The sequence below is a fragment of the Grammomys surdaster genome, unplaced genomic scaffold, assembly GCF_004785775.1.
Source record: "Grammomys surdaster isolate TR1022 unplaced genomic scaffold, NIH_TR_1.0 126036, whole genome shotgun sequence".
NCBI lineage: Eukaryota > Metazoa > Chordata > Mammalia > Rodentia > Muridae > Grammomys > Grammomys surdaster.
This window is the reverse complement of record NW_021620849.1, coordinates 3,858,895-3,884,968: the sequence shown is the minus strand read 5'-3', so window position 1 is coordinate 3,884,968 and position 26,074 is coordinate 3,858,895. Positions and strand designations below refer to the sequence as shown.

The 26,074-nt window shown below is 46.3% G+C and overlaps 1 protein-coding gene, 1 long non-coding RNA gene and 1 other non-coding gene across 6 annotated transcripts in view; 1 reads left to right on the top strand and 2 right to left on the bottom strand.

Annotated features, from left to right (window-relative positions):
- The window catches only part of Fsd2 (fibronectin type III and SPRY domain containing 2), a 28,819-nt gene extending 16,897 nt beyond the window's left edge, over nucleotides 1-11,922 (top strand). For 2 of the 3 annotated variants that reach the window (XM_028754887.1, XM_028754888.1), the window contains 4 exons: nucleotides 1,402-1,535; nucleotides 3,121-3,253; nucleotides 8,802-8,978; nucleotides 10,967-11,242. In XM_028754887.1, coding sequence (XP_028610720.1) covers nucleotides 1,402-1,535; nucleotides 3,121-3,253; nucleotides 8,802-8,978; nucleotides 10,967-11,219 — 697 coding nt within the window. In that variant the 3' untranslated portion in view covers nucleotides 11,220-11,242. Of the gene's footprint in view, nucleotides 1-1,401; nucleotides 1,536-3,120; nucleotides 3,254-8,801; nucleotides 8,979-10,966 lie in introns of all 3 variants that reach the window. The other variant, XM_028754886.1, reaches the window with a different exon arrangement.
- A 2,717-nt stretch (nucleotides 11,923-14,639) lies between these two features.
- On the bottom strand, nucleotides 14,640-22,894 carry LOC114610355. 2 transcript variants are annotated; one of them, XR_003709672.1, is made up of 4 exons: nucleotides 22,722-22,894; nucleotides 19,686-19,813; nucleotides 17,462-17,615; nucleotides 14,640-14,936 (listed from the first exon to the last, which is right to left on the bottom strand). It is a non-coding gene; the product is annotated as an uncharacterized LOC114610355 (long non-coding RNA). The 2 variants fall into 2 exon arrangements; XR_003709673.1 differs by having other exon boundaries at nucleotides 19,738-19,813.
- Nucleotides 16,372-16,498, bottom strand: LOC114610360. Its single transcript, XR_003709675.1, has one exon.
- Nucleotides 22,895-26,074: the final 3,180 nt, after the last annotated feature.

The following is a 26,074-nucleotide window of genomic DNA, read 5'->3' as shown; positions in this document are numbered from 1 at the left end:
CAGCGATTCAGACCACCATAGAAGCCAGGGGAGGGTGCAGCGATTCAGACCACCATAGAAGTCAAGGGAGGGTGCAGCGATTCAGACCACCATAGAAGTCAGGGGAGGGTGCAGCGATTCAGACCACCATAGAAGTCAGGGGAGGGGTCCAGCGATTCAGACCACCATAGAAGTCAGGGGAGGGTGCAGTGATTCAGACCACCATAGAAGTCAGGGGAGGGTCCAGCGATTCAGACCACCATAGAAGCCAGGGGAGGGTCCAGCGATTCAGACCACCATAGCAATTCAACTTTCCTTTGCTGTTTATAATAACCTGGGGTTGGGCCAATCCACAATGCTGGAGCCCTCAGAGGGCAGGTCAGCAACATGGGTGATCTGAGGTGCTGCTTACTCTCACAGAAAAAACTGAATCATGTTCCCATCACTGAAGGAAAGGCTCTAGCTTCTTCACAGGCTACGGCTCTTCTTTCCTCTCTCACTCATCCTGTAACAACAGCCCTTCCCTCTCCAGCTCCTACTTTCTCCTTCTTGCCACAGGACCTTTGCACACGTGTCTTCTGTATAGGAGACTACTCTGTCCCCTTTGACCCAGTTACCTTCTAGCCACTCCTCAGAACTCAGCTTGAAAGTCACCACCACCCTTCCACACTGTGGCACACGCCTTCTCGTGAATACCCTGGGGCTCTCTGGAGCAATGCCTCTCTTCCCAGACAGACTGCAGGTTCTCTGGGAATAGGAATTATGTCCAGTTTCCTAGGGTATATAGCATCTGGGATGGAAGGAACTTGGTTAATCTACTGAATGAAAAAGCAGAAGTCTCCCTCTGGCCCAGAGCTGCAGCCTCCAAGATGACATCCTGTTCTCACATCTGTACATGGGCACCATCCTGAAGATGTCTGTTGTCCACTTCAGTTGAATGGAAATGGGTGTGACAGCCACAGAAATCCAGATGGTGTAATGAGCTTGTATTTCCACACAGTCCAACTGAAATGAACTGGATTATTCTCTGTGGCAGTTGTCTTAAACAAAGTCATCTGTTCATGGAAGTTCATACACTGAAAGGTTTCTATGGGTCCAGGACTAACTATGCTACAAGTTAGTGTACTTGGTCCTGCTTTCAGAGAGGTCATTGCCCTAACATGGCCAGAGACAGACGGGTGCATACACCACAAATGCTCCAGTAGACACATTGAGCACAGTGCTGGGTGCTTGGGAAACCTGGCTGGGGAGCTTGGAAGGGAGACAGCCAGACACAGACCAGCAAGCACACTGTGAACTGTGGGAGGCCTGTCCAGGGAGCTGAGCCTCTTGGCCGAGCTGCTGTGGGTCAGAGGACAGTGGGTGTGAAAAGGGTGACTGATGCCTGGCTCCTGCTGACGGTTGCTCTCCCTCTGTGCATAGGTCTATTGTAGGCATCCCAACCTGTGAATCCCTGATACAGCTGCAGCCTAGACACAGCTACACGATCTACGTTCGAGCCCTCAACGTGGGGGGCACCAGTGCCAGAAGTGAGCCTGCTACAGTGCACACCACAGGTCTGTAAGCCAGCCAGACTCTCGGGACTCAAAATTAGCCACCCGGTTGCAGATTCGGTGCTGCTAAGAGTGCCTCGGGAAACATAACTATCACATTATGGGCAGATCAGACATCAAAGGGGCTCCTGAGTCATCAAAGCCCCCATAGAACTTGGGTTGTCTGAGCTAGTGCTAGAACTCAAAGCTTTTCTCCATGCCCCTCAAGTACCAGAGGCTATCCCACTGGGTCTGGGTGGTCTATATATTTCTTACGTCATGGGTTGTTTGGTTTTGTTTTTTGAGATGGGGTCGTACTCTGTGACTCAGGCTGGTCTCAAACTCAATATGTAGTCAAGCTGACCTGGAACTCAAGGTGATCCTTCTGCCTCAGCCTCTCCAGTGCTGGGCATTACAGGTGTGAGCCAGCACACCTGCTTTGGAAGAGGGTTTTATGACATTCTCAAGAACTGTGTAAATAGCTTTGACCAACTCCCTGCTCCTGCTGTCAGAACGAGCACCTCCCCTGTTAGAAGCCAACTGAGTCTCCACCGTTCAGCCTCCTCCCTGCCTCCATGCTCCATCTGACCATCCCTTCCCATGTGCCTTCACTATGTCAGAGAACTGACATGTCCCATGTCCAAGCCCTAAGTGAGCAGAGACCCCATTAGAAACTTCGGCTGCCAAGCCCCGCCCCCAGCCTTCCCACCCCCTGCAATGCGACAGCTCAGTGTCCTGAGAGTCACTGCAACCTCCAAAAGCCTTCCAGAGTAATCCAGTTCAAGCCAGCTGAGTGGGTGGCCTCCAGGTGAGCAGCAGAAGCAGAGAGCCCAGCCAGTGTTTGGGAACAAATGTCCCTTGACTGAGCTCTTTCACTGAAACACACTGTGCCTCTGTGCCCGTTTCCATTGGCAGGAGGAGAGGTCTGTGAGTACCACATTCGTATTCCAGCCACACAGATGGAAAGAGCAAGCTGGGCGTTTTGAAATTACAGATGCTTGCTCTAAAAAAACAAATGAACAACACTGAGAGCGGAGAACAAAGGCACGGCCAGTTCTGTTTTCTTTCAGAGGCTGAGGCAGGAGAATTGCTACAAGTTCAAGGGTGGCTTATGAGACAAAGTGGTTGCAGATGAGCCTATGCTACAGTATGAGATCCTGTTTAAAAACCAATAACAAAAACCAAGTTCCTCAATTTGGTTTTCCTTGGCAAGGTTAGAAATTCCTACTCAGATCCAAACACTCAGATCCTTCTAATTAAAAACCACCTCATCAGAGAGGTAAGGAGTTTAGTCTGACTTCTATTATCTACAGCCTACTTCTTAACCACCTGCGCCACAGTTTCCTCATCTATGAAATGGGGGCAGTAACACCCCTATCTAAGCACAGACATAAGGACTAAGGGAAAGAAGATGGACAGATTGCATGACACTGATTGTACAAAGTCCTGCCCACAATAGTGGCCACCCTAGTCACAGTTGATCATGACTCTGCTGGGGCAGGGTTTCTGTGCATCCACCGGGAAGAAGCCACATGCCTGGGTAATGCTCCTAGGCCGAGCTGTAAAGTCCTGCAAGGCTGGGGCTTCTCAGTGTTCCCTCCCTCCACAGGAAGCTACTTCCAATTGAACAAGGACACCTGCCATCCCTGGCTGACCGTTTCTGAAGACGGGTTTACAGTGGTTCGAAGTGAGAAGAAAGGTTTCAGAAGGGAGCTGCCACCTAGCAAGATGCAGTTTACCAGGTATCTGACGGCCTCCCCGACCCCCATGGAGCATTTGGGAAACGTAGCTATTGCCACTGTTATTCAGAGGAAGCTGGATTATGACAAAAGGATGTAGGAGGAACCCAGAAGAGGAGAAGACTGTGGTGGCCTCTGCCCAGGGAAGTCCCAGGCTGTGAGCACTGTGGGATATGGCCAGGCTACCAGGTCACACAGCACAGGGACACACACCAGGCACTGAGCACTTTCTCCTGTTGCTTTGAAGGTTTCCCTTTAGTCCAGCGGTTCTCAACATGTGGATTGAGACCCCTTTGGCAGTCAAATGACCCTTTCACAGAGGTCACCTAAAACCATCACAAAACACAGATGTTATGATTCACAACAGTAGCAAAATTACAGTTACAAAGTAGTAACAAAAATAAGTTTATGGTTGGGGGTCACCACAACTTGGGGAACTGTATTAAAGGGTCACAGTATTAGGGAGGCTTCACTGCCTTAGGTCTTGTCTTCGCCAAAGAGAGAATTCAGCCAAGAGACACAGTCCTGGCAGAAGTTCATTTGGGAAAACAATTCACGGAAGCCAAGCTGGAGGGAATGACCCCGGCACAGTGGATTCTTGTGTAGCTTCTTAATGAGTTTTATGAATACTTATGAGGCAGGTGGCATGTTCCTAAGGGACAGGTGACCCTTTCCCTCCCACGTCATAGTGGACCAGATCTCCATTTTAGAGTATGTATTCTGAACCCCTAGAAAAGCCAAGAGGATTCAGAACCATGATACAAGTGAAACATGAAGTCAGGTGGTCTAAGGATTCAGACATTTTGTTAACCCACATGTGTGACAGCTGGGGAAGCATCCTGGCTACTAGTTTCTGGTGTAGCAGGAAGAACTAACTCTAGCTCAAAGATGTTTGCCACTCTGTCCTCCAGGAAACAGGAGAGCACCAGTTCCCAGGGTTCCTCACGGCTAGTTTGTTTGCTGGCCCTGTCACCCTCATACCAAAGATCACATCACCCTTAGACCAAAGCAACCGGGTGGGCCAGATCTAAAGTTGGCGTAGAAAACTGTCTTTGTACACAAGACCCGAGGGCAGGGGTTACCTGTGAGGCTGTCTGTCTGTACAGCTTGCTAGCTCCTTCCAGAGCTCAGTATATAATGCTGAAATATTCACTTACATTATTCTTCTTTCTCTAAGGAGTTATGAGGCTTAAAATAAAGTCTACTGTATAATGGGGGAAAAATAAGAGCACCAGAAGAAAAGGGACAGATTAACTCCTAGGCTGAATCCGTTTCCGAGCTTAAAACAGTAAACATAGCTTCTCTACTCCCCAGTAGTCGGGTCAAAAGGTAAGAGTTCAGAGGATCTGCTGAGGAAGAAAGTGGCTCTCCTGTCCTTGGCAGCAGCTGGAGACAGCTCCACGCTGCCAGCTATGCTAGCTCGAGAAGGCCTTTACTCAGGTAAAGCCTGTAATCAGTCACAGACAGTTTCAGGTAAGTCAGTATTAGGCTAATGCTGGAGTTAACCTTCCTAAGAGAGGCTTTCCCCGTAGATTAAGCATGGGTGGAGAGGCAGGTGGAGCAGGTTTAAGAACAGAACAGTTGTGTGTACTTAGGAGGTGCACGTACTCTCAAGCGAGTCTCGAGTAAGTGGGTTTTCAATTCATTCTGAGAATCTCGTGTAGCTGTGGCTGTGCTTGAATGTCTCATCGTCATGCCTCTGCTTCCCAAGCATTGGGATGACGGGTTCACCAGCATATCTGACTCTGGAAAATGCTTTAAAAAAAAAAAAGATTTATTTATTTTATGTATATAAGTACACTGTCACTATCTTCAGACATACCAGAAGAGGGCATCAGCTACCATTACAGATGGTTGTGAGACATCATGTGGCTGCTGGGAATTGAACTCGGAACCTCTGCAAGAGGAGCCAATGATCTTAACTGCTGAGCCATCTCTCCAGCCCCTGGAATTAAGAGCCATTGTCTTGGCTGTGAGGGAGTCCAGCTCAGCCCCATTTTAATCTCCAGTTCTAGTGGATCTGGCATGGCTGTGCTGTGTGCAAAGGGGGAGTGGGAGGGTATTGTCAAGCAGGCACATGTCAGACGTGCCTATGAAAGAGGAGGCAGAGGCACATGAGGCATCCTTGGAGCCTGACCTAGTGTGCTTTCTGCTGTCATCATGACCAAGAGCTACTTGGAGAGGAAAGGGTTTATATTTCATCTTCCACCTTCCAGTCTACCGTGGAGAGAAGTCAGGGCAGGAACCTGGAGGCAGGAACTGAAGCAGAGACCGTGGAGGAACAGTGCTTATTGGCTGGCTCCCCATGGCTCACTCAAGTACCTTTCTTACACAACCCAGAACTGCCCAGTGGGCTGAACTCTCACATCAAACACCAACAAGAAAATCCCACACAAAGTTGCTCATAGGCTAATCTGAGGGTGGCATTTCCTCAGTTGAGGTTCACTCTTCCCAGATGACCATAGTTTGTGTCAAGCTGACCAAAAAAAATAAATAAATAAATAAAAGCCAACCAGCACAGAGCCCCTATGGAGGATTTCATGGGAGGGTTGTGTTTGGGGGGCTGACAAAGTAGGTATGTGCTTTGCATGCACGCACACACACACACACACACGCCAGGAAGACCCTCTTTACAGAACCACATGCAAACAGGTTGGCAGGCCTGCAGTACAGGCCTATACTAGGAAGGAGTAGAGGCAAGGCAGGAAAATTTAATAAATTAGTGCCCTTGGAGTTCTATTCTTTAGATGGTAAGAGTTATTGGAGGACTCAAAGCAGAACCATATACCTATTTGATTTACATTTCAGAAAGAGCACAGCCCGTGGAAAGGTTAGAGATAGGAGGGGCAGAGACTGGTGGATGGGAACCAGGGAGCCCTGATTAAGCAGCAGAAGGGTGGATGAGAGATGCCCACACATTCAGCAGATGTTTAGGGAAGAAAACCAGTTTGAAGGCAGCGAAGGAGGAGGAGTGAGGGACTGTAACATGTATGACTACTTCATGGCATACCACTGCCATGAAGTGCTAGATGTGTTCAGTCATCAAGACAACGTTTCTAGGGACAGGTGCTCATCCGTCCCATTTGACAGGTGATAGAACTGAGGCACAGAGGAGTAACTGGCCAAAGGATATTGTAAAGGGTTTGAGTTAAATTACAAGTTGAGTTTGTAGCTATTACGGTGCTCCTGTCGCCTGTCTTGGGTTTTTAGTGACATACGTGTGGAGGTCAGAGGGCAATCTCAGGTGTTCTTGGGTGTCACTCCCCAGCATCCGACCAGCGGAATAAGGCAACGACAATAGTGTTGTTCTTCGAGCGGTTTATTCAGCAACCCTTAGATTGTAAGCTTCTTTCGTGCTGCCAGCAGCCACCCACACCACCACCTGCAGCCCCTTAAAGCTTTGCCTCGCTCCTATCAGAAACTGCCGCGAGAACACTGGTAATTGGTCACTCCTTATGACGTGAGGCGGGATGATCAGGCAACCACACCTCTTAGCGCAACTTTCCATATACGGAGTTGTTTTTCTCTCAAGCAGTGCCCAGTCATCCTGGCTGGCCTTTTGTCAAGCGCCATCTTGTAATGGCACTGGTGGAGCCACTTCCCACACTTGGGAGCCATCCACCTTGTTTTTAAGACATGGTTTTCCTAGGCTGGGGCTCAGCTAGCAGGCTAGGCAAGCTGGTCAGTGAGCCCTAGAATCTGTCACATGGCCACACCAGACTTATGCCTGCCTTCCTTCCTTTTCAAGACATTCTCCGTGTAACCCTTACTGTCCTGGAACTCATTCTGTAGACCAGGCTGACCTTGAACTCATTAAGACATCCCCCTGCCTCTGTCTGGGATTCATGTGCTGGGATTAAAGGAGTGCACCACCTAGCTACTTTATGTATTTTTAAATTATATTATTTTGTGTGTACAGTGTTAGTTAGCCTGCATGTATAACTGTGCACTGCATGTGTGTCTGGTGCCCACAGGATCCAAGACAGTGTCAGATGCCCTGGAACTGGAGTTATAGACTTCTGAGCTGCTGTGGGGGTGCTAGGAAGCAAACACATTGATTAAGTAACTACTGACCTATCTCTGCAGCATCCTGTTTTATTTTTCACATAGGTTCTGAGCCTTGAACTCAGATCCTTAAGCTTACAAAGCAAGGACTTTACTCACTGAACTATGTCCCCACCCCTCAGCAGTGAGTCTGTTAATTAAAAAGGAAGCTCTGAGAGGCATTCACCCTCTCTGCAACACTTTAAACAGGGGCTCTGGCAGCGGGAAGGGTGGGAACATGATGCTTTCCATGTGAGACTGAACTTGGACCGAGAGATGTAGGCTGCCTTCCTAAAGCTACGCTTGGCAATCAGACAAGGGCTTAGAGTGGGAGGAAATGTCTGTTGCTTAGAAAAGAGATGTTGCCTGAGTCCTTCATCCTGCCCAGCATCCCCCGTGGGGGCAGTGAGCAAGAAGGCACAGAATCAAGGGCTTAGACTCCGGGAGCAGCAAGCTCATTTATTAATTCTTGGGGGCGTACCCTTTATACCCTCCACCCATATCCCATTGGTCCTAACCAAGCATGTCCTCCAAGTGGCAGTTCCCGATTGGCTGTCCTTGTCTGCATCACCAATCTCTAGGCTCTCCGGCAGGCTTCAGTTTAGCCTTCATGTGGAAGTTGCCTCCAGGACTACGATGCCTCACTTGCTGTTTACCTATGTTATGTAGAAGTAGTCACCACCCTGGCAGCGGGCCCTTTCTGTTCCTCCTACAAAAAGGTTTGGCTTACAGGAATCTTGAACTGGATGTTCACTTTGGAGGTTCTGGTGTGATCCAACTTGCAAGGGAAACCTTCCTCTGTGGAGCACTTTGCTGTACACGGAAATATCCGAGTGGTTGGTGGCTCCAGGGGAGGGCTGGGGCTCGGTTTCAGTGACAGAGAAGGAATGTGCTATCTTGCTTTTGGGTCACCCTCTTAATTATTTTTTTCAAAATGTTTTATATCATTCTCATTATTATTGTGTGTGTTGTGCGTGTGTGTACAGATAAGCATGCATCCAGGCATGTCGTGGGTTGGGGTGGAGGACAACACTGCGGAGCTGACTCTCTCCTAACACCTTCTGTGGGATCCGGGGCTGGGACTCAGGTAGCCAGGCTTGTCCAGCAAACCCTTTTACATCAGCCCAACCTCTGGAGTCTTGTCACCTCTAGCATAAAGGGTACCTCAGAGATCCTTCTGGCCAGTCACAAACTTCAAGCCTACGGTGCCTTGACTGCTGTGGTGCAAGTTCTCAGTGCCTCCCATCTTACTATCTACCTACCTTCGTTACTAGAAATGCGTTAGCCACTTTAGAGACACAACAGAACCTGTTCCGTAGGTTTTACTGTTGCTTCATCCTCGTTACATACCAGGCGATGTAATGTTCCAATCGTCAGCATTAGCTATGCTTGTGGCACCGCAGTGAAATATGTCCCCACCTTTTGATAGAACCCAGAGTCTTCTGCATGATACATAAGAACTCCAACACCCCAGACCAGCCTGTGCTTCTACCCTTTCTAAATCCAGGTGTGTTGCTGTCATGGGAAGTCTGATTCCGGTCCGAGGACGCCATTACTGGGAGGTGGAAGTGGATGAGCATTTGGACTACACTGTGGGTGTGGCCTGTGAAGATGTCCCTAAACAGGAAGACCTGGGAGCAAACTGCTTGTCCTGGTGCATGAAACACACATTTGCCTCCACAAGGTAAAGTCAATCTGGACACCCACATCAAGGATTTGAAAGACGAAAGAGTTTTACTGATAGTAACCAAGGCACACAAGTTTGCTTAAAAAACAGTCTCAGGTATGGCGAGAGTTGTTGCCAACCACTTCACCTGAAAGAGAAAGAGCTTCTAAAGCTCACCATGTGCTCTTCAGGTACCAACGGTGTCCTATACTTGTTTTCCCCTTGAGTCAGGGTCTTAACAGTATAGCCCTGGCTAGCCTGAAATATACCATGTAGACCAGGCTAGCCTCAAGACTCACAGAAATTCATCTGCTTCTGCCTTCCAAGTACTGGGATTAAAGGCATGCTCCACCAGGCCCTGCACATACTCTCCTGTACTTTTATAGGACAAAGGCTGCCCTCATAGCAGCCGGATCATCCACCCACTGTGGATGGTCAGAGCTTGGCTTCCAACCCAGGCAGTCTGGCTCTAGCAGTGCAGGGCTTAAGCTCCTGTATTCCATCCACAGAGCTGCTGTGGAAGCCATTCCATCTTAAGTCAGTATGGCTGAGGGTTCCCACGACCACAGCTTCTGCCACTGAGCACTACATAAACTAGTCTTGCATGGAATGGTCCCACATGCACAGAGGGAAAAAAATCCCAGAGGCCTGGCCAGTGCACAAAATGCTTAGACTTACACGGCCGTGGCAACCACCTTCCTTTACTTGAAAACCTGCAAAAACAAAACACACAGGCATGCCCCCCGAGGCCCCTGTCAGCACCTCTTAAAAGACCTAGCCTCTAGCCAGTGGTGGTGGTGCACGCCTTTAATCCCAGCACTTGGGAGGCAGAGGCAGGTGGATCTCTGAGTTCAAGGACAGCCTGGTCTACAGAGTGAGTTTTAGGACAGCCAGGGCTACACAGAGAAACCCTGTCTCGAAAAAACAAAACAAACAAAAGTCATGTCCCAGCATTAAGAGAGCAGTGGCCTTCCCCCAGAGAGCAAGCGGATTAGACTGGACTCTGATAACCATGAGAACCATTTTAGGAATGCAAGAGCCACTCTAAGTGAAGCCAAAAGAGGCCAAAGGCCTCTTCTGTTTAGAAAGAACAAGGGTCAGTCAAACCAGGAAGCTAAAGGAATCAGTGTATAATGGGGGGTTGGGAGCAAGGTGAGGTAAATTTTGGCTGCTAGAATGATGGAGGAAAGCAAGGGTGGGGTCGATAGAAGTTCCTAGCAACCATGTTGGGGAGCGTGGTGGGGGGAAGAAGAAAGAAGGAAGCCATGTGAAGATGAGGACAGGCCTCTAGTAGCCCCAGAGTTTTGGTTCATGGTCTTGAGTCTGTTGATAGAGAAAGGACTCATTTGCTTTCTGGTAGCTGCTCAGTTTACAAGAGTGAGGAGGGTGAGCGGGGATGGAGACCAGCTGCCTGACACCGAAGAGCTGATTTAGGGAGTCTCAGTCAGTATACCAGACAAGTGGGCCTTCAGATGTCTGCATGTCCTGTTGCTAGTTTTGATTCTGACCTCTTTTCAAAGCACACAGGATACATATCGAAAGGGGTGCAGGTCATGGTCAGCACTCACTTGTGACAGCCAGGCGAGCACAACCCTCGCTCAGTAGCAAGTGTAAGAACTGGAGCCCCGGAGCCCTGGTTCAGTTTGTAGAGAAGGCTTATTGTTCATGAAGGCCCAGAAGGCTCCCTCATTTCAAATGTCTTTAGTCCAGATGAGTCACACACCGGCTTCAAGTGTTTCCTCTCAGTGCAAACTCTGACGCAGTGCAAGTTTATGGTTCTGTTTAAAAGCTTATGAGGTGCAGAGCTCACTCAAGAGGAAAGCCCAAGACTGTGTTTTAGGACAAATGTTAGAAAGAAGTAGTTTGAAAATGTCATGTTACTTGGTAGTCACTGACTACAAGAAAAGGACAAAATCGTAGGAGTATGAATCAAGTCAGTATAAAACACTCTCCAAACAACCGCCTATACTTTCCAAACCTTTGTTGTATTAACATTGAACTTTTAGGCATCGGTACGAGTTTCTGCATAACGGAACGACTCCAGACATCAGGATCACAGTTGCTCCAAAGAAGATTGGCATCCTGCTAGACTATGAGAACTCCAAGCTGTCCTTTTTCAATGTGGACATTGCCCAACACCTATACACATTTAGCTGTCGCCTCCACCAATTTGTGCACCCCTGTTTTTCCTTAGAAAAGTCTGGATGCCTAAAGATCTGCAATGGCATTTCAATGCCAAAGCTTGTCACTTTCTTGTAGGCCCTTCTGATATCTCTGGTCTTTCTTCCGTCCTGTCCCTCAGCCACCCTCACCTCGCTGGCTGAACTTGGTATTCAAGGTTCCTACTGCCAGCAGAAGCTAAAGCTCACATTAGTGCCAGTAGATGGTATACTGGAACCCATTTCAGTGGATGTGACTCGTCCTGTGTGCTGTGCTCTGCAGACGCCAGGGGAGCCTTTATCAGGCCAGGCTGTTAAATGAGGGCTCTTGTGGGGTCAAATTCTTGTAGTGTCAAATTACAGTTTGTAGATATGTTAAGTATTTCGAGTCTTCTAAACTTAGAGACCTAGGGAGATGGTCAGGGAAGTCATGACGGCGGTGTCAGCAGCCCCTGTACATTTGTGACATTTCACTGTTTACCAAGAACAGACTAGGGGAGGCAAGAAACTCTACAGAAAAAGAAGGAAGTTAGGTGCCCATCTCAAGGCCATCATGGTAGACTGAGTAAGAATGGATGGTTCCGATAGGCTTACATATTTTAATACTTAGTCATGGGTGGGGGAGGGGCTAGGAATGGCACTACTTGAAAAGGATTAGGAGGTGTGGCTTTGTGGATCAGAATATACTTCTCCACTGCTGCCCCTGTGTGTGATTGCTGCCATGCTTCCTGCCATGATGATAACGGACTAAACCTCTGAAACTACAAGCCAGCCCCCCAATCACGTTTTCTTTTATAATCATTACCTTGGTCATGATGTCTGTTCACAGCAATAGAACAGTGACTAATACAGAAGTTGGTACCAAGGACTGGGGTACTCCTGTAACAGGCTTGACCATGCTGTTTGTTGGAATATGAAAGACCTTGGGACTTTGGGACTTTGGACAAGAAAAGTGGCTAACTGCTTTAAGTGTGACTAATGGGAGCACAGAAGACACTGCTGAGGTGATTTGAACTGTGGGGCTCAGGGGATCAAGAAGTTCAAGAGGGGATGAGTATTAGTAAGTGGCCAATAGACCGTTCTTGTAATATTTTATCAAAGAATATAGCTGGGTTTTTTTTTGCCCTTGCCCTAAAAATCTGCCTGAGGCCAAACTGAAGAGTTTTGGATTAACGGTTTTAACAAAGGAGATTTTAAGACAGCCTGGTATTGACCCTGAATGAGGCTGTGAGTGATGGCTCTTTTGCATATCCATAGTGAAAAGGAGTAAGGGGAACGGGAACAATACAAAATGTACAGTTTGAGGAGGAAGGGAAAACCAGGAAATGGTTTGTTAGAGCCAAGTTCTGTGCTCAAGGAGACAAGTTTAAAGAAAAGCCTGATGCTAACTGGAGTAAAGGGATGGTGACCTCAGGGCCAGACCCCACCCAGCTCAGCTTCCATTGTGTGAAAGGAATCAAAGAGAAGTTTAAGCAGTAAAGGAAACCATCCACAGAAAGCTGGTGCAAATAGCTGAAAGAGGGGGTCAAGTTCCAGTCCCAGCAAGCAGAACTTGGCAGCTTCAGCCATGTGGTTCTTTCTAGCTTGAGAGTTGAGTACAAGAGAGAGGTGGTGGAATCTTCCTCCACAGTTAAGGAAAGCCACTGAGGCCAGGTCTGTGTCAGGAGTGTCCCTGTGTGGAGGCCCAGAAAGGATATAAAGTTGTAAGGCTGACACCTGATTGCCTTGGAAACCTCAAGATGTTGGAGATGCCAGAGACATGGGATACCTGCCAAGGACAGCTGCTAAGACAGTATGGAACCTACCCAGGAGAGAAGTGTGCTGCAGACAACAAAGCTGGAAGGAGTTGGGGATCTGAAGAACACTGATTTAGACAGGGAGATGAAGAACTGGAGTTAGCCTTGTTAGGTTTAGGTCTTGCTTTGGTCACTGGACCAAATGCTCCCTCTCCTCCCTTTTGGAATGGTAACATCTATCCTGTGCCACTGTATATTGGAAGTACGTGATCTGCTTTTTTACTTTGAGCTTATGGGTAATACAGTTAAGAGATTACTGGGCATCTCAGAAGAAATGCTGAACTTTGGACTTGAAAACAGTGTTAGTGTTGTGACAGCAATAGAAGAGTGACTAAGACAACCGTCTACCCCAGTGTTTCCCAACAAAAGCTGGCAGCAGCACAGCAAAATGCACACTTTTGAAACACACTTTCTTCTGCTTCCTGGTTCTAACTCCACTCTAAGACACTTAAAGGCAGAGACAGTGTGTGCGTTGTTTATAGCTTGACTTTGGGGGCTAACATGCCAACTGGTGCACACCAGTACTCGCCGTGTAAACAAGTACCTTCTTCATCCATTCATGCTGCTCTCTGTGGGGATGACGGCAGGGCTCTTTCCAAACTGTAGCAAATATGGCCGGGAGGAAGAAAACCTTACAGGAGGCAGTGTGAAGAACAGAAGCCACACTTGCCCGCCACATGCGCACATGTGTGAATGGGGTGAAAGGGCTGCCGAGGAAGGGGCTCGGGAGAGACAGAGATATGAGAAAGAGCATTAGCTAGGATTCATCAAGTCATGAAGTGAAAAGCAGCGAGATTTGAAAACAAGGACTGGGTCCAACTGCCATTTTGTACCTACTTGCCTAAAACCTATAGACCTCTGTTTCCCTTCAAGCAAAGGAAAGATAATGTTTGTCTCAAAAGGATGTGATGCTTCATGACAAACCTAAGTGCCAAGTAGTGAGTGACACATGGTGTATTTATGATGTTTCAAAGCAATCATCAGCTCGCCAAAGTCAAAGCTGGGCCCTAGGGAGAGAAACACACTGTAGCCAGCAGCTCTCCCTGCCTCACTGGCTTCATGCCAGTTAGTGATCACGGTGCCTGGCTCCATCAGCTGCACCGCCAACTCCCCTGTTCACGTTTCCAGTCCCCCACCCATGTCACTGTCAAAGCTTGGCACTCCAGCTGCAGAGCTTCACCCGCAAAAAACCAGGAAACTGTTGAGCACCACATCCCCTGATGGTGCCAACACAGGCGTGTCCTACTCACTGCCCGGAGAAACATTCTTCTCTTTAGAACTTTGTTTTCTAGTCCACTCAAATTCTGATGCAGTAACAGCTCTCACCTCTGGACTCTACTAGTGCAAGCAGAAGATTCCTGATTTATCACTTGCCCAGAGAGTTCGTTCTCTCTCTCTCTCTCTCTCTCTCTCTCTCTCTCTCTCTCTCTCTCTCTCTCTCTCTCTCTCTCACACACACACACACACACACACACACACAGCCTTTTACCTTTTACCCTGACATAAGGCACTACAGATGTAAACACAGAGCTAGCTGAAGCTGTTAATGAAATATGCATGCCTATACAGTGAAAGAAATTCTCGGCTACTGAAATAGAAACCACCAAATGGGAAACACGGATCACAGACACGGCCAGTTTGAGTTCTGAGTTCTAGTGGGATTCCTGGAATGCTTCGCACATAACACAAACAGGACGTGACTAAAAAACATGATACCCAAAAGATTTTGATACATTTTTTTATTTAACAAGATACCTATAGCTTTGACATTTAAAGTTTACTGGAATAAGGGATAACCAACTTCAAGCATCATAGTTACTAACCATAAAGAACTCTGTTTAAGCATGTTATCTTCAGAAAGACAAAATAAATCTTAAAAAAAAAAAAGGGGGGGGGAACCCTGCTGGGTTTTGTGACACACTCCAAGTCCTTACAATCCCATGGAGAAGCTGATGAAACTAACTTTCAACCAGGGGCAGGGATTACCTCATGGCCATGTTCGGCTGCAACTTCTGATAAATCTGTTAAAAAAAAAAAACAAAAACATTTAAAAACATGTTTTTTTTAAATGTGTGAGTCTCTGTATGTTTGAGATAGGGTCTTACTATGTAGCCCTGGAGGGGTGGGTACAACTTGGTATTAAGACCAAGCTAGCCTTGAACTCTATGCTCAATATAGAAAAGTATCTTTAAATACTGAGACCACTGTGACACAACCCCTGACACTGAGCAGATAAACCAAACTCCATCAACATCTGCTCCTCTCCAGCCTCACCCACCTCACCGTGTAACTCCTGACTGAGGGAGGCACAGGTGCTGGCCTCACTGTGTAACTCCTGACTGAGGGAGGCACAGGTGCTGGCTCCCACCCTAGCAAAGGGGAAAGAGTCTGTAAAGCCTCACAGGATGGTGGGTGGGAAGCATCTAGTAGTCAAACTATCCAGAACATAACAGAAAGCAGACAGGATGAACAAGTAGTTAAGAACATGGGCTATAAAACAGCATTGACTTCCGTTAAAACTAAATAGCTTTTATTTACAGAATTACTTTTTTTTTTCTTTTTTTTTTTGGTTTTTCGAGACAGGGTTTTTCTCTGTGTAGCCCTGGCTGTCCTGGAACTCACTCTGTATAGCAGGCTGGCCTCGAACTCAGAAATCTGCCTGCCTCTGCCTCCCAAGTGCTGGGATTAAAGGCGTGCACCACCACAGCCCGGCCAGAATTACTTTTCTTGCTTTGGTTTTTGCTGTTGGTGGTGGCTTTTGGGTTCTGGGTTTTTGAGCCCAAGATGACCTTGCATTTACGGTAATCCTTCTGCTTCAGCTTCCCTAATGCTGGGATTACATGTATGAGACATGATGAATGGCAAACAAGTGTTATGTTTAATGATTGGCTCCTGGGGCTGGTGAGATGGCTCAGCAGGTAAGGCTACTTGGTACCAAACCTAAGGAGCTGAGTTCAATCCCCAAACCCGACATGAGGAAAGGAGAGACTCTGCAAGTTGTCTTTGAACTTCATATGTGTGCCACGGCACATAACCCACCCCTCCCTCTCTCATGCACACAACACACACAGCTTCCTGCTGATTCAAATGACGTAATCACTTGTGTACATGTAATAAAATATTTCTGAAGCTTGGACTTGGGCTTCAGTACAAAAGAGAACCAGTTTATGGGCATCGGAGCAGTCTCAGCGTCTCACCCTCACATCTGGTCTAACTGTCACCCGACATGATCCACACACCATTCACTGTGATGCTGTATTGTGTAATGACGGTACACTTTTTAGAGTCTCAGAACCTGCACTATAGACACATGTTCTCAACTTTCTAACCCGCCCATCTGATCTCCACACACCTTCCCGTCACTAGGAGACCGCATCCGCTCTGGCTTTCCTCGCCTTCCTCATCTACAAGTCCCTCCACCCACTTCCTGTAGGAAGACTGTAGGACATAGGTAATGGCTGTTGGTAGATAAGTAGGTCTTGAATTTATTTTGCAAACAAGACCTGTTCTATCTACCTTTTCATGTAGGAGGCTAAAGGCAGAGTCAGCTTGACTTCAAGGACTCTATTGTCTTAGTCTCCAGAAGAATGTGACTAAATCCCCCACTTCAAACTTTATTGTATTTTAACTGGGCATGCGTGTAATCCCAGAACTTAGAAGGCAGAGGCAGGAAGATCAAGGAAGGGTTCAAGGTTATCCTCTGCTACATAGCAGGTCTGAAGCCAGCCTGTGCTATATGAGACCCTTTCTAAAGAAACTAAACTAGAAATTAGGCATGCTGGCACAACCCTGTAATCTAGGCACTTAGCAGGCTGAAGCAGGAGGACTGCCACAAGTCTAAGGCTGTCAGGACAACAAAATGAGACACCGGTCTTAAATCACCATTCTTAAAATGCCTGGATGTTACAGACAAGATCTTTAGGAGGTACAAACGCTGAAGACATATTTCTCTCACTGCCAACTGTTTGCCTGTTGGTATCTGCCATTAGCAAGGAGAGTACCCATGACTTGGCACCACTGCCACTCAAAAGAGCCGCTGCTGCGTGGTTCTTGTCAGTCCACTGTGTGCCACCACATCACTCTTTTCTGCTGACACTGATCCCGGAATAAGTGAGGCTCGACCCTCTGCTGGACTGACTTTCCTTCCTTCTATCAGACCCCAACAGAATATGGTTCCTGGTGTTTTTCACTTAATCAAATTTGGCAGAACTAACCCATCATTTGTTTACAAATTACTTTTCCATAAGCTGGCCAGCATTTTGGCACCTACCATTCCCCTGCACACGGCAAACATTAATCTGAAGGAGAGAGAAGCAAGAGCCAAACGAGAAGAAAAAACAAGGTCAGCACGCTGGGAAAACGTGTCAGATGTTCCATATTGTCTTTTACCATGTACACTGTATGAGCCATCAACTAGTTGATTCTAACACCTAGAGTGGCAACTCCTCCTCTCTGTCCTCCTAATGGCTGTATGGCTCAGAATCACCTCTGAGGAGCATGGCTAACTCCCAGCTCTCTCAAGCAGTGCTGCACACTGCACACTCACCATTTACAGGACACTCAAGGGTTGATATTGAGACCACTGGCTTGTGTCTTCTCTATTTGAATTACACACATCTAAGGCATGGTGGTGGCTGCATGATCTCTGAAGGATCCAAGCATGGAAACAACTGCTCTCTGCTTTCAGAAAATGCATATACCTGAAGAGAGAAATGAAACATCAACTTATCCGACAAATAAAGGAAAGCTTTTTCATTAGAAATCAAAGCAGCTGTCTGTCCAGGGTATGCTCTTGGGGCTGTGGGATGAGGCTAAGTTCTCTTCTGTCCTAATACACCTAGGGGTCTGACACAGTCCATCAGTAATTGTGCAGTGAGTGAGTGTGGAAGGACCAAGGGTGGTGGTGTTGGGTGTTGTGTCGTTCACTCCCCCATTAGTACAAGAGAGCTCTGACACTCATATTTAACACTTGGTGTGACACTGACTATTCCTAAGACAGCCCAAAGACCTATGATATGCCATTTAAAAAGCTCTGAATCATAAATTTGGTTCATAATCCTTGGTCCAGACTAGAATGTGTAAATATCCCGCTAACCCACTAAGTTTAACCACCTACCTGACATTTTAAGCATGTCTTACTTTGGTTTTTATTGCTGTGAAAAGGCACTATGACCAAGGCAACTCTTATAAAGGACATTTAATTGGGGCTGGCTCACAGTTTCAGAGGTTTCATCCATTATCATCAAGGCCAGAAGCACGGCAGCATGCAGGCAGACATGCTGGAAGAGCCAAGAGTTCTACATCTTGACCCACTGGCGGCAGCAGGAGACTATATGTCACACTCAGCATAACTTGAGCATAGGAGACATCACAGCCTGTCCCCACAGTGACATACTTCATCCAACATGACCACACCCACTCTAGCAAGGCCACACCTCCAAAAGTGCCACTCCCTTTGGTCTAAGCATTCAAACACCTATACCTGTTCAAAGCACCTCAAGGTGCAATGTAACACTATTGGCTATTTTTAGTTTACTGTAGATGGCACAAAGACCTGGTGCTCACATATAAGCACTAGGGAAACCAGGACTGCTAAGCATGCTGGGTTGTCTCTTCAAAGGAAGAGATGCATAACCTATTCTCTGCCCAGAAGGCTGAGAATGGATGTTGTTAAAAGCCTGGTGACCTCTGTGCTATCTGTAAGGCCAGGCCACACCTGCCTCCATCCCTTAGAAACACTACTGGAGATAGTTTATTAGTGTAATGACCTTTGCACTATCTGTATGACTGAGATCACAAACAGACCTTCTCGGAGATCTTCTCCAAGACCTTTAAGGTAATACATGTGGTCTATACAGAGTCTATCTTTATGGTGGACTCTATATCCACCATAAAGAAGTGACACATACTTTGAAAAGAGTTTCAATGTAATTATGCCCTATTGTGCACATCAAATTATGATACACAAGGAAACGTTTTTCAAATTGTACTATATAAAATATACCTAAAATAAACCAGCAGAGCCAGGCGGTGGTGGCGCACGCCTTTAATCCCAGCACTTGGGAGGCAGAGACAGGTGGATTTCTGAGTTCAAGGCCAGCCTGGTCTACAGAGTGAGTTCCAGGACAGCCAGGACTACACAGAGAAACGCTGTCTCGAAAAACCAAAAAAAATAAAAAATAAAAAATAAAAAAAATAAACCACTAGGTCAGACTCTAGAATTTTGAACACTGCTTACTACTAAGTTATATCAAACTGGCCTTCCCTCTTGCCTCATGGGGGTCGACATGACACTGCTGGCCACAGTGTTTGCAGATCTCCAGTTTATAAACTAAGATTTTTTTGGGGGGGGGGGGGCAGAGGAAATTACACCCTGTATAGGTAATAACAAACTTGTAAAATCATAGCTATTTCCTGGATTTCTTCTCAAATGTGAAGTACTTTTAAAAATCATTTTATAGGCTCCCTCACAAAGTGACATAAGCCGGGTGGTGGTGGCGCACGCCTTTAATCCCAGCACTTGGGAGGCAGAGGCAGGCGGATTTCTGAGTTCGAGGCCAGCCTGGTCTACAGAGTGAGTTCCAGGACAGCCAGGGCTACACAGAGAAACCCTGTCTCGAAAAACCAAAAAAAAAAAAAGAGTCCATGGGTTCTCCCCTCCTCCCCAACTTTGATGCTGGGGATCAAACTCAGGGCTTTGTCCACACAAGGTACCCGCCATCCCAGAGCTATACCCCAGCCCAGTATGAGAAAATGTAAACATCATTTACCTACTTGTATAACGACTCCAGTCAGTAACGGCATGTGTTTTTGAGTACTCACCCATCAACTCAAAACTCATGGGCATTTTAAACAGAGAAGGGAAGTGGATGCAGAACAGCCATCAGCCTGCAGGTTCCTGGCAGGAGGCGAGACACAGACCAAGAGAATGAGGACACCTGGAAACTACCTAGTGTTGCTCCGAGTCCCAGTGCAATGAACTGGCAAGTCTGGAGAAGCAGGTCTGAGCCAGTTACTTAAGACAACAAAAGCCATGAAGGCTGGGCTACAGCTGGTTGTACACTTGTCTAGCATGTTTGAGGCCCTGGTATCAATTCTTAGCAGGAGTAGCAGGCAACAGGATTTCTAAAGGAAATACAAAATGTAAGCTCATTTGTGTTCTTGTGTCTACAGTTATACAGCTTCTAGAGGTGTAACGTGTGTGTTGTGTATTGCATTTTCAGGTGACACTTCTGCTCATGTCACAGTTGCAACAGTGACCATTTGCCTATAAAACAAAAAGTTATTTTTGGATAAAGCCACTTAAACCCAGAGCCTGGTGCATGCTAACTGAACACTCCAGCACTCTCCTACATTCCCAGCGGTTATACCCTTTGTCTGGGGACAAGGTCTCTCTCAGTTATCCAGACAGTTCTTGAACTGCCATCCTCCTGATATAACTTTCCAGGGACACTGGATTTCAGGTCTGTATTATCAGGCTTGGCTAGAAAGCACTTATGCCTAAAATAGGCTTCCTATGGGAGCCTCTGAAAGCCTTCCAAAGTTAAGTTAGGTTAAAACATTTTCATCAAAACAAAACAAGACATTATTTGTCCTCTCCCCTCTTCAGTGACAAACAGCAGAGTCTTAACTAGAATCCACATAATATGTGGAGACATTGGCCACTATCAAAACTACTAGAGTTTGTGCTTCTTTATTCTTGTCCTTAAAACATGTATCAGATTTCATTTTCTTCTTGTTTTGTTTTGTGTATGTGTGGTGTGTGAGAGAGACAGGGTTTCTGTGTGGCCTTGGCTGTCCTGTAACTCGCTCTGTAGACAAGGCTGGCCTTGAACTCACAGGATCCACCTGCCTCTGGCTCCCAAATGCTGGGATTAAAGGCATACATCACCATCACCTGGCTAGCTTTCATTTTCAAATAGCTCAATTATTAATAGCCTACAAATGTTCTTTTGAGCTCTCAATAATTTTAAGCGTATCTTGAGACCAAAAATTTTGAAATTTGTTTGCAGGTAGTACTTATGGATCCCCCACAGTGAACACCTAACCGAATGAGTTCCTTATTACTAAGATCTTTTGTACATGATGCCAATAATCTGTGTTTGCTAATACACAGTTACTTTTTTGGATCTTTTCGGCTCCCTTCCTTGACAGGTTTCCATTGTCCTACATGTTTCTATTGTAGTATAAGAAAGATAATAGCAATAATACAGGGTACACTTGAGCTGATATCACTAATAACGCAGGGCACACTTAAAGCTGCAGATGCCATATTATCTAAAAAGAGAGCGAGGCTTGATTACAGTGCATTTTACAGTATCTCTCCTCGACCTGTAGGCAACTTACAAATTCTTTATAGTGAATTTCCCATAAAGAGTCTAAGGCAAAGTTCTACAGATTATTACAACAAAGCCATAGTGAAAAGTCAAATAAGTATTCAGCTACAAGCTTTCTAGGGGGAGCTCAGATCTTGCTAAAGCTCCCCAGGGTTCTCTATGGAATGCCAGGTAATAGACAATGGCGATTCCCCTCTGTGCTTTGTTACTACCCGGTATACTGGAAATGGCAGACTTGACAAACTCATCCCCATCTAGAGCAGCGCCTCCCGACCCTCCCAGTGCTGTGACTGTTTAATGCCCTCGTGTTGTGGTGACCCCGACATACACTTATCTTTGTTGCTACTTCATGACTGTAATTTTGCTAGTGTTATGAATCATAATGTAAATATCTGTGGTCCAAATGGTCTTAGGTGACCCCTGTGAAAGGGTCATTTGACCCCAAAGGGGTCGGTTGATAACCACTGGTCTATAGGTTCAAACATGTAGATGACTGACAAATGACTTTCCTTTGGTGGTGGACTCACACTTTATCTTAAATATATATGTGTGTGTGTGTGTGTGTGTGTGTGTGTGTGTGTATGTATGTATGTATATATACATATACATACACACAGACATATATTTGTATATACATATATATGTGTATATATATACACACACACACATATATGCAGATATATGTGTGTGTGTGTCTATGTGGGCGCATTCATATATGTGTGGTACCCAAGGAGGCCAGAATAGTGTGTTGAACTCCCTGGGTCTTGAGGTACAGGTGATTTGTGAGCAATATGATATAGGTGCTAGGAATCAAACTCGGATCCTCTGAAAGTGCCACAAATGCTCTTAACTACTAAGCCATCAAGCTGCTGTCTAAATGTACCTCACAACTGTCTTCACTCCTTCAAGTCTCCAACCTCCTACCCAACCACCCACCCCATCGGAAAGCAATTTTAAAACAATTTGCATAGACTCCTTTCTACAAGAATTCTACACGATTTTAGTTATGACTCTGTCCTTAACAAACCATGTGACTTTCTACCGTCTCCTTGCTGCCCTTCAGTTGAAGTGAAAATGAGATGCATCATCAAGACGGCTTTGTTTCATTTCTAACATTAAATGGCTTTGCTGACATATTCAAGAAACTTAAAAATCACTCACTGCGTGTGTATGTGCGCACGCGTGCTAAAATAACTGCAACAGGTGATTCCTCAAGCGAAGAGTCATCGATTCGGAATGCCTGGATTTATAGAGGCAATATTCAACAGCTCCGTGCATGTGAATATGTATGTTTGTTAAGTACGCACGTCTGTACGTGCGTATGCATGTGTGTGTGCTTAACTGAACTTCAGTCTGTGTGACTGCGTATTTCTTCTTCCACATCTACCCACCATTCCGTGGGCTAGCAACCCTCTTTTAAAAAGATGGAGAAAACCAAGACAGAGGACGATCGATACCCGGGCAGCTTACCCATCTCTTCTCCCATTCCTGGGACGCTGGCCACGTCAGCTACATACCGAGACACCACAGTCACCCGCCGCACAAGGTGGCCAAATACTGTCCCAACTTTGAGAGACAAAAGCCGCCAGCATCAGGTGTCCGGCTCTCGGTCGCAATTTCTCCCTCCTTCCGGTGGAAAACGAGTCCACTTCCGTCTTCTTGGCGGTCGGGAGGAAGTCCTGTCTCTGGCAGCAGCGCTGCGCGACGTGGCTCGTCAGTTCCCTGTGCGCATGCTCAGTGCGAGTTCTCTGCTGCTCTGCTGCTTAGCGACTTGCAGCTTGGCGCCTGGGATCTTGGAGCCTCCCAGACCGGCTTGCGGTTCCTGGGTGGGTGTGGAGAGCTGTTCCTTGGTTTGAGTTTGATGTTCTTTGCTCCCTTGGCTTCCTGGGGACTGAAGTCCGCCGCCCCGCCCCTGCGACACTCTTCTGTGACCGTGTGCCACGCAGCCCTGGCTGTTAAGCTTCTTAGTGTTCTTCAGTCTAGCTACCCTGCTTATATAGAGCACAGTGTGCGCTGCCCCTCAGTAGCCTTTAATCAGTGGCTCCCGTTACTCCCCCTGGTTGCAAGCCCATGCATATTCATCAAGGAAAGGAGGGAGAGCTTCCTAGCCTTGGTCAGGGACCTGGTACTTCTGGAGTCTAGGAAGATAAGTAAAATCATTTTTGGATTATTTTCCTGGGGGCAGGGCTCAAATGTTGAGAGACTGAAACAACAGACATTTGACATTTGCGTCTTGGTAGAGTTAGGCTTCATCTGTCATTTTAAATAGATATCTTTGCCTTTCTTAGTTTCTGGTGATCGCTAAAAGTCATGTATGTGCTTTGACTTGAAGCAGCACCGCTCTACTCTGTTGTCAAACGCTGTTCTTATTTCTGCTTGTTTCCGTGTTTTATAAGGACATCCATCCTGTTGGATTTAAAAGCCCAGCTTGTTCCTATTTACTGCGCATGCGACCTTATTTCCAAGTTCACGTTGTGAGGTTGCAGGAAAGGCATAAGATTTCAGGGGTACCACTTACCACCCCAGTAAGCTGTCAGAGCTCTCCAGGAATGTGCAAACCAAAAGCTGCCCTTAAACAGGCTCAGAACAATGGGTTCAAACAAAGTTCGTTTGGATCCTAGGAGTTTGAGACCAGAATTTGAAGCAATAAGAACAAAATAAGAAAACAGGAATTGGTCTGTAAATATAGCTGTAAAGAAAGGATCTTACATGCAATCCAGACATACAAGGGTTTTAGATTCCATATACAAAATAAGAAGCAAAATTTTGAGCTAAATCCACTTTGAGCTAAATCCACTTCATTTCTCTTAACTCATTTAAGATGTAACTTTCCTGGGCATGGTAGCACACTACTTTAATACCAGCCCTCAGGAGGCAGAGGCAGATCTCTGTGAGTTCAAAGCCAGACTGGACTACATGGAGAGTTCCAAGCCAGCCAGAGCTACATCGTGAGAAAAAGAAAGGAAGAGGAGGAAGGAAAGAAGGGAGGAAGGAAGGAAGGAAGGAAGGAAGGAAGGAAGGAAGGAAGGAAGGACAGAGAGCCAGGGCTACACAGTAAGAAACCCTTACACTCACTTTCCAGGCATAGCCTCTGCATTTCTCACCTGGCATAGGCACATACATACTGGCTCTTTTGCCTGGAACAGGGCATCAAGTTGCACATACTTTACTTGCCCAATTTGCTGTCATGGATGCTGTATTTTCATTATTTGTTTATTTAATGTATATGAGTACGCTGTAGCTGTCTTAAGACTCACCAGAAGAGGGCATCAGATCCCATCATAGATGGTTGTTAGACACCATGTGGTTCCTGGGAGTTGAACTCTGGACCTCTGGAAGAGCAGTCAGCCGTCTCCCCGCCCCCACTGAGCACAGAAGAAAGTACTCAGATCATTTACTAGCAGTAGTGTCTTAACAACTAAACCCAGCAAAGATATCTCAAGAGAAAACTTACCAATAGATAAAGTTAAACTCACCAATAGATAAAGCTCTTGACAGGTCACTAAACCTACCTAGTAGTCTAGCTAGATAGACTTAAGAAAAAAAAAAAGGTTTCCCCAGAAGTGTTTAACATAAAAAAAAACACTTATCACTGCAATTCATTGTGTTAATAATTTAGGAGTTTAACACTATACAATTATCTGAAGGGTTAGCATTTAAAATCCAGTATCTACTTAGCAAAATGAGAATAGATAGCAATTTGATGAAAAACTTCTAGCAGAAGCCTATTGTAAACAGAAACTTGGCCGGGCAGTGGTGGCGCACGCCTTTAATCCCAGCACTTGGGAGGCAGAGGCAGGCAGATTTCTGAGTTCAAGGCCAGCCTGGTCTACAGAGTGAGTTCCAGGTCAGCCAGGGTTACACAGAGAAACCCTGTCTCGAAAAACCAAAAACAAAAACAAAACAAAACCCCACAAAACTGTAAACCTGAGTAATCACAGGCCCTGCTCATGTTTCATGTCCTGAAATCTGTTATTTCATATAGCTCATTCTTTTTATTTTTCAAGTAAATGCAGCTCAAACTGTTGATGCTTTAGTAGAAAGAGCTGCAGATGCTCTGGTTACACAGCATCAAATGAATGCTCATCTCACTTCTGGTATTCTTTTGGTTAATCAGAGAGTAGACCTTCAAAGCAAATTGGAAGAGATTGTAGATATTGTACAGCTAAGTTGTGTTAGTCATACTAAATACATGTGCATTACCCCATTAAGGTATGATAATTCTACTTTTAAAGATGCTAACCTGTTGTCTAATTTTTTAAGAGGCAGTTGGTCGCAGCAAGCGGAGCGGTTGCAGAATCGTCTGTTGATGGAGACTATCATACTGAATGGAACCCGCATCAATCCTATCACTGTGGGAGATTTTACTTCTTGGCTAACTTCTGCATTTTCCTACTTTAAGGAATGGATAGGGGTAGTTCTCTTTGGGACTGCAGTTTGCTGTGGATTGGTATTGTGTCTGTGGTTGCTTTGCAAACTTAAATTTCATCAAAGAAGAGGCAAAGTACTAATTACTCAAGCATTGCTAGCCCTCGAACAAGGTACATCCCCCCAAGTGTGGCTAGCGGCTCTTCATAAAGATCTGTGATTCTTTTCTCAAGGCCAGCTGCCATTGATCCCAATGACGGGAGTAGGTTGACACCACAAGCCAGAGGCACACCATCCAGGATTAAAGGCTGTGAGTCAACCCCATGGCGGGAATAGTGAGTGGCCGAGACCTGGGTGCACATTCTCTTTCATACAGAATTCCAGGCGTGGGTGCAACCCTCATAGCCTAAGACAGGGAACTCACCCTTCCTTATTGGAATTTTGTCCTGTTGGTG